This window comes from Papio anubis, unplaced genomic scaffold (genome assembly GCF_008728515.1).
Source record: "Papio anubis isolate 15944 unplaced genomic scaffold, Panubis1.0 scaffold1307, whole genome shotgun sequence".
Taxonomy (NCBI): domain Eukaryota; kingdom Metazoa; phylum Chordata; class Mammalia; order Primates; family Cercopithecidae; genus Papio; species Papio anubis.
The window spans coordinates 1-11,284 of NW_022161256.1; the positions used below are offsets into that span (position 1 = coordinate 1).

The 11,284-nt window shown below is 47.2% G+C and overlaps 1 protein-coding gene across 1 annotated transcript; it reads left to right on the forward strand.

The window, feature by feature from the left end:
• The first annotated feature begins 1,933 nt into the window (after positions 1–1,933).
• On the forward strand, positions 1,934–7,549 carry LOC116272583 (presequence protease, mitochondrial-like). Its single transcript, XM_031661333.1, is given in 4 exon segments — positions 1,934–2,095; positions 5,870–5,976; positions 6,561–6,712; positions 7,467–7,549. Coding segments are annotated over 4 exon segments (504 nt in total).
• Positions 7,550–11,284: the final 3,735 nt, after the last annotated feature.

Sequence of the window (11,284 nt, forward strand, 5' to 3'; positions counted from 1 at the left end):
CCACTAACCACAGCTTCTCCAAAACAGAACTAAACTCCCTTTAGTTTGAATTGGAAAAGCAGAAGTGATGATCAGGACACAAAAAAAATGACAAAGTATGTGAACACAGGAGAATGAACAAGGGCCACTGTCTCTTCCTGTGTCAGTGGGAGCATCGAATCTAAGCTGGATTTAGAAGGTTGTTACTTTGGACTGAAAGTTATCTCCAACCCTAGTTAGTAAGCAAGTGGAGCAGAACGCTTCAATTATTTCAAAGTTTAGCAGCAAAGCTCTGCAACTCTCAAAACCATTTTAATCGGTGTGAATTTTAAAGTGACTCAATCTGTTGGCTGGAGTATCTAATGGCTTAGCCACGGGGTCATGTTGGAAAATTATTCCAATTGCTTTTGTTTTTCCTACTGAAGATGGATTTGAACGTTCTTGTAGTTTGCAGTTGGCTCGTTCTGATGTTTGGTCCTGAGGAGGCCCAAGTACCTGGAGGAGAAGAAAAATCTGAAACCTCAAGACACTCGAGTGCTGTCTGGGGAGATGGAGACCCCAACCCAAGGTCCACTGACGGACTCAGCAGGGGCGCAGGGCTGCCCGACGCAAGGGCTACGTATTTGCCACTTACAAAACAACATAAGCACCCACCCTCAGGTGTGCACACACGCTCTGTACACGCTCACGTCTGTCCGTACCAACACCAGCATACACCCCCAGGTGTGCACACACGCTCTGTACACGCTCACGTCTGTCCGTGCCAATACCAACACACAACCCCGAGGTGTACACACACGGTCTGTACACATCTGTCCCAGCCAACACCAGCACACACCCCCAGGGGTACACACACGCTCTGTACACGCTCACGTCTGTCCATGCCAACAACAGCACACACCCCCGAGGTGTGCACACATGCTCTGTACACATCTGTCCCTGCCAATGCCAGCACACACTCTGTATGCGCTCACATCTATCCCTACCAATGCCAGCATACACCACCAAGGTGTGCACACACGCTCTGTACACGCTCACATCCCTCCCTGCCAATATGAGAACACAACCCCAGGGGAGCACTCTGCACATACTTATGTCTGTCCCTGCAGCCTGAGTCAAATAGTCACAGAGAGGCAGAGGAGGAGGAAGAAGGATGCAATGGGCACTGAGGTCCTGGGCCGGTTCCCCTCCCTACCTCGGGAGAGACCCCTCACGTGATCCTGCCGTCACTCACCCTTCCGCCTCCATCCTCCCACATGGATCAGGAGGACGCCCACTGCACAGAGCTGTGATGAGCATGAACAGAAGATGGCAAGAGCTCATGCCAAGGTGCTGAGCACGGGGCCTATGGAGTGCTTCTTTCTGCTGTGGCTGACATCATCAAACAAGAGGCTGATACGGCTTCCAGAGAGAAAGTCACTCGCTGAGACACTGAAACGTGTGACCTAGGAGCCTGTGAAGGTCGAAGAACAAACCAACAAACCAAACGGTTTTGTTTGTTTTTCAAACACCACAGCCTGTTTTTTCTTTTTTTTCTTTTTCTTTTTCTTTTTTTTTTTTTAGACGGAGTCTCGCTCTGTGGCCCGGGCTGGAGTGCAGTGGTCGAATCTCAGCTCACTGCAAGCTCCGCCTCCTGGGTTTACGCCATTCTCCTGCCTCAGCCTCCAGAGTAGCTGGGACTACAGGCACCCGCCACTTGCCCGGCTAGTTTTTTTTGTATTTTTTAGTAAAGGCGTGGTTTCACCGTGTTAGCCAGGATGGTCTCGATCTCCTGACCTCATGATCCGCCTGTCACGGCCTCCCAAATTGCTGGGATTACAGGATGGAGCCACCGTGTCCGGCCCTTTTTTCTTCCAAGAGGAGGGGCTGCGCTGCCGGGAGGCAGTGCTTTGAGCTCTAATGGATGGAACACTGCTAACCAGCGAAAGTGGAGAGAGGGCACCCGTCTGAGAGGATGAAGAGGCAGCAAAGCACAGCTGGCCTCAGGGAACCGGAAGCCACAGAGACATCAGGCTGGGTGCTGCTGTCTGTGGGCCACTGGCTGGGGGACTGTACTGGGCCTGGAGGGACATCCCTGACACTCTCCACCGGATGCCAGGGGCACCCCCAGCCCCAGGTGAGAACCACGGATCCCATGGTGAATGAGGCCAGCCTGTGGGAAGTGGGGCTGGGACAGCTCTGCACAGCTTAATAGAAAAGTTGGGTTCTATTTTGTGGGGCTTTGGTGACACCAATGGCTGGTCAGTGCTGTCCGTCAGGAAGTGATTTGATGACAGGCTAGAGAAGGGGCTGCCAAGGCCAGCGGGGCACTCGCTGCCTGGGTCCAAGGAAAAGGAAATAAAGGCTGGCGATGTGACAGTGTGGGGGAACACAGAGGGAAGGAACTGGTGGAGACACAGGGCTGGCCCTGCACAGGGCTACGAGCAGTTACCCGGGGGTTGTCCTATTAATTCTTCTCACGGCACCAAGAGGCAGCTGTGAGGATCCCTCTCCTGAGGACAGAACTGCTCCAGAACCACACAGCGAGGATCCACAGAAGCAAGATCCAGGCCAGCTCCACAGCGGGCGAACTTGACCCCTCACCCGTGGTCCTGAGGCAGGGATCAGAGCCCCTGGACACACAGACCTCCCAGGAACTGCAGGAACGGGAAGCAGAAGCTCTGGACCAGCGGCAGGACCCAGGGTTTCTGCCCTCCAGGTCACATGGGGACCAGCCACTGCACAGGTGGACACACGGTGCTTTAACCTGCACTGGGGAAAGGAGCCCTCGCTCTCAGGGTGGAGACCGCAGCTCGATCGGGCCGCCTTCCCTGCTGGGCACAGCCTGAGCCACAGGACCAAGGCCAGAGAGACGACACCAAGGTTCACCTGGCTGGCCTATAAGTGTCTCCGAGAGGCCACTACCCTCACCTGAAATGCCCCGTCCATCACCAAGCCCCACCCTCTTCTGCCAGCCCTGCCCCACAAGGCCCAGCTCTTCGGTGATGCAAAGCCCCGCCCCCAAGACCCAGCTTGCCTGCAGCACCACCCCACTGGCTCCACCCCATCTCCTGCAAGCCCCATCCCCAAGGCCCAGCTCACCTGCATCCCCACCTACTAGGCTCCACTCCTCTGCTCCTACTACCCCTCACTGGGCTTCCTCCGTATCACTTGCACAGCCCCGCCCAACATAGCACGCCCTTCTAGAAACCCTAGACACACTGGGGTTTCTGCGGCCAAACCTGATGATTCGCTGAGTATGAGCACGAAGACTCAGTGCCCTGATCTGTTCAGTCAGGTTTTGCCATCAAATAGTTTGCTCTAAACTTCTGCAGAATCATTCAGTTTTCTGAGTCACTTAGGTTTCAAAATTATAAAGAAGAAATTGTGGACCTATACTTACTTGGGTTTATATTAAAATAGATTCATTTGTTTTTTGTTTTGTTATTTGCTTAAACCTTTTCCTTTTTTTCTTTTTTTAAGCGTAGTAACTAAAAATGACAACACTTCACATATTTGGCCAGCTGTTGGCTCTGTGCTATGCTTGATGTTGTAGCAAATGTAAAAGACAAACAGCTTACTGTCTAGAAAGACTGACGCGGCTCTGACTGGAGGCACATGGTGGATGCCATGAGGGCCAAGGACAAGGGCGGGAGGAGGAGTGGGAGCTGCTGCTGCTGGGGGAGAGGGAAGAGCTGGAGAGGGTGGTGTGAGAAAGCAGCTGCCTCTGGGCAGGGCTCCAGCAAGGGAGCCAGGGAAGTGACTAGGGGGTTCCAGGCAAGGTCCAGGCATGGGAGTCCTGACAACAGACTCCTTAGTGCATTTGTGAAATCCTGCAAAGGTCGGGCAGACACCTGGGTTTATAGTACTGGCTACTATTAATAAGGGCCTCACCCAGAGTGGTAGATTCTTCTCCTTTATTTTTCAAATTTTATAGAAATGTACTTATTTTTGAGACTGGGACTCACCCTGTCACCCAGGCTGGAGTGCAGTGGTGTGATCTTGGCTCACTGCTGCCTCGAACTCCTGGGCTCAAGCGATCCTCTCACTTCAGTCTCCCAAGCAACTGGGACAAGATGCCACCACGCCTGGCTCATTGTGTGTGTGTGTGTGTGTGTGTGTGTGTGTAGGTGTAAGGTGTAGGTGTAGGTGGAAACTTTGTTGTCTAGGCTGGTCTCAAACTCCTGAGTTCAAGCAATCCTCTTGTCTTGTGTATTAGTCTAATCTCACACTGCTATGAAGAAATACCTAAGACTGGGTAATTTATAATGAATGAGCCAAAATAAGGAGGTTTAATTGACTCACAGTTCTTGCATGGCTGGGGAAGCCTCAGGAAACTTTACAATCATGGTGGAAGGCACCTCTTCACAGGGTGGTATGGAAGAATGGCCAAGTGAAGGGGAAGCCCCTTATAAAACCATCAGATCTCAGTTGAGAACATACTCACTGTCATGAGAATGTTATTGGGAACCCCCCATGATTCATCACCTCTCCTACCAGGTCCCTCCCACAACATGTGGGGATTATGGGAACTACAATTCAAGATGAGATTTGGTGGGGACGAGGCCAAACCATACCCTATTCTCCAAAGTGCTGCTGGGATTAAAAGTGTGGAGCCACAGTAAGTCCAGCCATAGAAACTTACGAGGTCATGTTTTGTTTGAGAAATAGCTACCATGAACGCCATATTATTATTAAAGCTATATATTATTAGAAAGAGACATCTCACTGTATCGCTGATTTTAAATGTATTTGATCATTTGATACAAAGTACCGTAAGCTTGGAAACAAGTAATTTAACAGTGATAGATGATGCAGGTCATAGTGGGCCACTTTATGCATGACTGTTGGATGGCAGGCTCCCCAGATTGGCTGAGGGAGACGCGAGGTCTCACCTCCTCTCAATAGCTTAATTTGTTGTGTGCTTTCTTGGCCAGGTGATCTATGGCACCTGGACGGGAGGGGGGTGGCAAGTGGTGTGGTGCATCACAGGACCTGTATGTGATTATGGGAGAGAGCCGGCCGGCATGACTGGAAGAGAAGACAGTTTCTTTCATACCGAGGAGTATGGACACTTACCAGGAGGCTTGCCTAAGGTAGAAGAAGATCTTCCACCCTGCCCCGGAGTGGGGAGTCTTTCATCTTTGGGGGCATTTCTATCCTCCAGCCCCTCCAGCTTGCCCTGCCCCAGCTTTGTCCTTACAGCTACCACCGGTAGAATCTATCCCAAACTAGGAGAAGCAAAGACTGGATCCTGACCCTCCCCCACTGTCGCCGGGCTAGCTCCACTCCAGCATTGTCCCTCCCTGGTAATGCCCGTGGCTTCGGGCACTCACAGGAGATTATATGCACAGAAACAGGAGGCACACAGCCTCGATGTTGGAAGGGGTGCTGTGTTACTGAGGTGCAGTACACAAAAGCAGGAGGCACTCAGCAGGTGTTGGAAAGGGTGCTGTTACTTAGGTGCAGCACACCGTGGGAAGGGCAGACACCAGGGTGAATCCTGGCTCTGATTCGGGCAGCTTGTTTCATCACCCTGAGCCTCGTTTTTTCATCTGTAAATGAGGATGAGAATATCTCTCACAGGATTCTATGTGACATGATTAGAAAATGCCTAGCCAAAAAAGAATAAAATTTAAAATAAAATGAAAATCACTCAGCCAGTAATGAGCACTCAAAAATATACATATATACACACATTCTCATTTGTCTTCTTTAGGTCTTACTTTTCTTGTTTGTAGGATAAGTGACTTGGACAGGACGGTTCTGTTCTCTCCAGCTCTGAAATACTGGCTTCCCGGTATCATCTAATTTCAGGCAGAAAAGCCAGTTTTCTCAGTGTGTCGAAGATCACTATTTCACAGGCTATTTTGTCTACGTTTAACTGCTCGTGTTTTTCTGGTTAACTCAGGTGACATGTGTTCCCGAGCTGTTCCTGACGGCCATGAAGCTCAGCCACGATGACAGAGGAGCCAGGTATTTACACCTGGCCAGAGAAGACTGGAATAATCTGTTCAGGTACATGGTGCATTGTAAGAACATGGTCTTGAACGCGATTAAATCAGGGATGTCCAATCTTTTGGCTTCCCTGTGCCACATTAGAAGAACTGTCTCAGGCCACACACAAAATACACTAACACTAAGCACAGTTGATGAGCTTAAAAATAAATAGAGGACCTCAATGTTCTAAGAAAGTGTAGGGATTGTGTTGGGATGCATTCCAAGCCATCCTGAGCATGCGGACTGCAGGCTGTGGGTTAGACAAGCTTGGTTTAAAGCACTGACTGTATGTTATGTGGATTAAATATCATCTCACTAGTATTTTTATTGACAGAGCATCTTGAAAAATAAGGAAAAGCTTACACGGACTTACAATCTCATCAAATACAATTGTATAGTCTGAATCAATGATTTACATTAGAGTTGGAAAACCCTGGGCTGGAGGATTATGGTGCTGAATGATGATTTCTAGTAGCTGAGGTGATGATGCATCTGGGAACTGTGTCCGCAGCACTAAGATGAACGTTTTGTATTCTAATCATTCTCCTTCCCTAGCGTTCTGTTCCTCTCCCTTCCCTGGCGTGCCATTCCTTCTTCCCTAGCGTGCAGTTCGGTACCACTCCCATGGACAGTACCGGTGTTCCTCACATTCTTGAGCATACTGTCCTTTGTGGGTCTCGGAAATATCCGTGCAGAGACCCTTTCTTCCAAATGTTGAACCGGTCCCTCTCCCCGTTCATGAACGCCTTCACAGGTAAGACCAGCATCCTGAACGGAAAACCGTGTTTGGGTTTGCCAGGCACATCCACTGGAATTCAGTTAGTTTCTGAGAAGGGATGAGAGGAGTGGGCAATTAATGTTCTAGAAAAATTTTTATCTCTCTCTACTTGAAGGACGTCAGAAATTTCATCCTTCAGGAAAGCCGCATGGTAGCGAGGTTATAAAAACTAGTGTTTGAATAAAACGTACGTGAACTTTTCCCAGAAAGGTTCAAAACAATTTTCTCTTGGGGATATCGCTACAATGCCAGGCCTCCAGAGTTACCACTAACGTTGATGTTTGACTTTTAGTAAGACTGACACTAGTGGATAGGGTGACAATGAACAGTGCACTCTGTGAAGGAGTGACATCGAAGAGCAAGTTAAATCCATGCTGTTACAGAATGAGGTCATCTTTGTAGACGTGTGAAAGTCTCTGGAGACACTTGAGAGAGTTCAGATGTTCGCTAAAGAAAGACCTGGTGCCCGTTTAGTGCAGATCCTGAGATGAGATGGGAAAGCTGGCACTCAGGCTGATGAGCTGGGACGGCTGCTGAGGTCGGGGGCCAGAGCATGGAGCCACTGCCCCATCTCAAGAATAGCTACAACTTACTGTCCTAGGATAAAGGGGAAATGAGGCTTGAGATTCAATAATTTTAGTAGAAATCTGTTAAATTTTACAATTTCACTTTTCATTTGTACCCAGCTAGTGATTATACTCTGTATGCATTTTCCACATAAAATCCCAAGGACTTTCAGAATCTCCTCTCAGTGTATTTGCATGAGACCTTTTTCCCAGGTTTACGTGAGCTGGATTTCTATGTCATGAGTGATTAACTAGTTGATACAGACTTTAGTATTTGAGTCACTGTCAGCTTATAATTATTTGCCCTCAGGCAGGAAGGATGGCGGCTGGAATATGAGAACCTCAGCGACCCCCAGATGCCCTTCATCTTTAAAGGAGTCATCTTTAATGAGACGAAGGGAGCGTTTGTAAGGTTTCTTTTTTATGTTGTGTTCAGCTTACCTTACCCATGTACCGTATCATGATATAGACACATCTGGAAGATGGTTGATTTTTCTTCAATATCCTCATTATAGGTGACATGTTCTTGGATTAGCTGGGGTCAGTGCTGTGAGCAGAAGCCAGGAGGTAACAGGGCCAGGCTGCAGTTCTTCCCAGCAGGTCTCAACCATGTCTGACGACCCCCGTGTATGATCTGCAGTGAGAGAAAAGCTATTTTCATACCACTATCAACACATTGTCTTTTTCACTCATTCTGCCCACATGGTGTACTTCTCTAGAGGCCAAGTGCACAGGTGTGTGTGACACACAGCAAGCTGGATACAGAGCAGATGGGGGAGTCCAGCTTCACCTCTGAGCCAGACACTACAGAGATTTGCAAAAAAGGCAACACAGCATCACTCTAAGTAGTCAGTGTTTTACTTTGTTATGAGAAGTATTTTTCAAACATATTTATATTAACATGTAATGATGGCTTACCTTAATGCATAAGTATTTTTAATACTTTAATTTTTTTAATCAACTTTAATTTAGAATATAGAAAAATTATATAAACACACACAGGTACCTACACAGGCAAAAAAAAGCCTACATAATCAAAAAAAGCTGCGAGTCCTCATTAAACCCAATTGTGCCTAGTGTTCCATTATTGGAATCCTAAGCTTGTGGGAGTTATTTATATCCTACAGCTCAAGGTCATTGCCAAGGTCTGATTTTTAAAGAAAAATTTGCAACCTCAGGCATAAATGGGTTAATTTTTCAGGGTGTAAAGGAGTCTTGAGACCATTTTGGATTAAGAGCTGCTGTCCTGAGTCCGTGTCTTCATGTCCCCTTGTGACTTTGACAATCTGCCTGTGCTGGTGTCCCTGAGGCTCATAGGTGGTCTGCTCTCTGATTTCCATAGCCCCCCTCAGCTGGTGAACCATTTCTTACCTTTTCATTCTCAATTTGGTGGTCTTTTCTTCCAAGGAGTCTTCTTGAAACTCAAGTTGGGGTGACAGCTTCTCCCCACTTGCCTGGTGGCTGGTAGGCAGACCTGGTGATCCCTCCGATTTACAGCCCTTGGCTATGAGTTTGTTGCAAAACACATCAAAAAGTCCATTGTTCTCAATCCTTGGGTTCTGCATGGGTGATGAGTGATTGAATACAGTGTTAAACAATGCCTGCAGGGGGTGTTTTTTTTTTTTTACCTTTAGAAGAGTTTTATTTGCAAAGTATTACAGGCATATGCACCAGAATGTGATCGATTGGCTATATTGAAAGTAATGTAGTGTGTGTGTATTATTTTATATATATATATTCTTATTTATTTACTTCACATTTCAAGACAGACAATCAGAGGATATTCTCCCAGCACCTATAAAACAGAGTTCTTCCCCACCACACGTACTCAGTGGTCTCTGGGGATGACCCACTGTGCATCCCGGAGCTCACGTGGGAGCAGCTTAAGCAATTTCATGCCACTCACTATCACCCAAGCAATGCTAGGTAATATTTTGTTGGAAAAGTTTGATGGTGGATTGTGAAAAGTTGACTTGTTTGTGTTCTTACATTTTCATGACATGGCTTCTCTCACATTTAGCGATGCTTAAGAAATATCTAAGTATAGGTAAGATTCTTGGCCTAAGTTTGCCTATCTTACTTGGACATTGATTTTGGACATTTACAATGATAGCCTTCAGTGGGCTCAGCATGGTGGTTATAAACACGGTGTTTAGAGACCCCCAGAGGATGGTCCTGGCCCCCAGCTTCTTGCCCCACTTCCAGCTTTGTTGCATGGAGAGTGGGGTGCATGATGAGCCCACCCCTCGACCCAGGGTGTGTGAAGCTTCGAGTCTGTCCTTGGCACAGAGAAGTGCTCTTCCGAGTAGTGGATGCAGTCACAGAACCTCAATTACATCCTCACTTTCTGATACATCGCTTGTTTCTTATGTCACTAATATAAGGTCATTATCATAATAATATAGTTATATATATTATATAAAATGCTAATAATTTACATAGAAATGCTAACGTAAAAACATATTTGCAAGATTATTTTACGTAAAAAGAATTATGAAAACTTTCAAGCATACAGAAAGTGGTAGACCGATAATGGTTTTTCCCTAAACACTTATCACATAATAGATATCCATTTCCTTGTGAAGTTTTTGGAAGTAAATTATAAATGTCATCATTTACCCCTAAATATTTGAATTTATGACCCTAAAACATGAGGATTATTTCTTACATGAGCTAATGCCATTTTCAGTTTTAATAGAATAAAACATACTTTCTTAAAACTGCCTATTTCTTATTCCATATTCAAATTTTCTAGTTGGCCTCAAAGTGTTTGTGGCACAGGGTCCCACAGATCACAGCTGGTCAGCCCGGCTTCTCCTGGGCACCCTCTCGACGGTGCAGAGGAGTGCAGGCCGGGTTTCCTCCGGCCTCACTTTCCAGGTGACCTGGCTGCTTCTATGGTAAGGTGCCATGTGTTTCTAGAGAACTGGAAACTTAGATCCAAAAGACTTAGTTTGAGTCAGGCTGTGCTCTTTGAAGCAGAGTCCCTCGTAGGGAGTTCTGCACAGATGGCCACATTCTACCATCGTGTGAGGCCTGCTTGCCTCCACTAGGGGTCTCACGCCAGCGGGGTGCGTGCTGAGAGTCGACCACTGTCTTGTGAAGATCTGCTTTCTCCCTTCAACCACAGAACAGCTGGTGCACTTGAGTTTCTGGTGTCCTGTGATAATGAGTTCCTCATCAACCTATTAATGGTTTTCATATTCATTGAGGATTATTGCCTGAATCATTTATTAGAGTTTGTGAAGTTTTCAAATTCTGTAATTCTTCATTCGTTTGCTGGACATCTTCAAAGAAGAGCTCCACATCAGCTGGGGCTGTCGGGTTATCTTGAAATATGGTTCTGTGGAAAAGGCAGGGGCGGCTGCTCTCCCTGGGAAGTCTAGTTTGAAGAGGAGGGGTGGTGCAGGAACTACCTCTAATGATGACAGAAGAGGCTGTCTTTTTTTTTTTTTTTTCAAAGACAGGGTCTGGTTCTGTCCCCCAGGCTGGAGTACAGTGGCATGGTCTTAGCTTACTGCAGCCTCAGCCTCCTGGGCCACCTCAGCCTCCTGAGTAGCTGGGACTACAGGTGTGCACCACCATGTCCAGCTAGTGCTCATATTTTTTTGTAGAGACAGAGTCTCGCTGTGGTGCCCAGGCTGGTCTTGATCTCCTGAGTGCAAACAATCTGCCCACCTTGACCTCCCAAAGTGCTGGGATTACAGGTGTGAGTCATTGCGCACAACATGGAGAAGATAGTTCTTTCTTTTCTTCTTTTTTTCCCCCCAGTCTTATTTGTTTTGTTTTTTAGCACCCCTGTGACCTCACAGAAATATTTCTGTGTATGTACATATTTGAGACTATGTGATCAGATAGAATTTATTTTTATGTCCACATTTTCTCCAGCTGTTGGCCCATTTTGGTCTCACTTCTTTGGTTTCTACACCCCCACTCCCACCTCCCTAAAGCATGCACAGCCAGGCCCTCCCTGCTCCAGAGG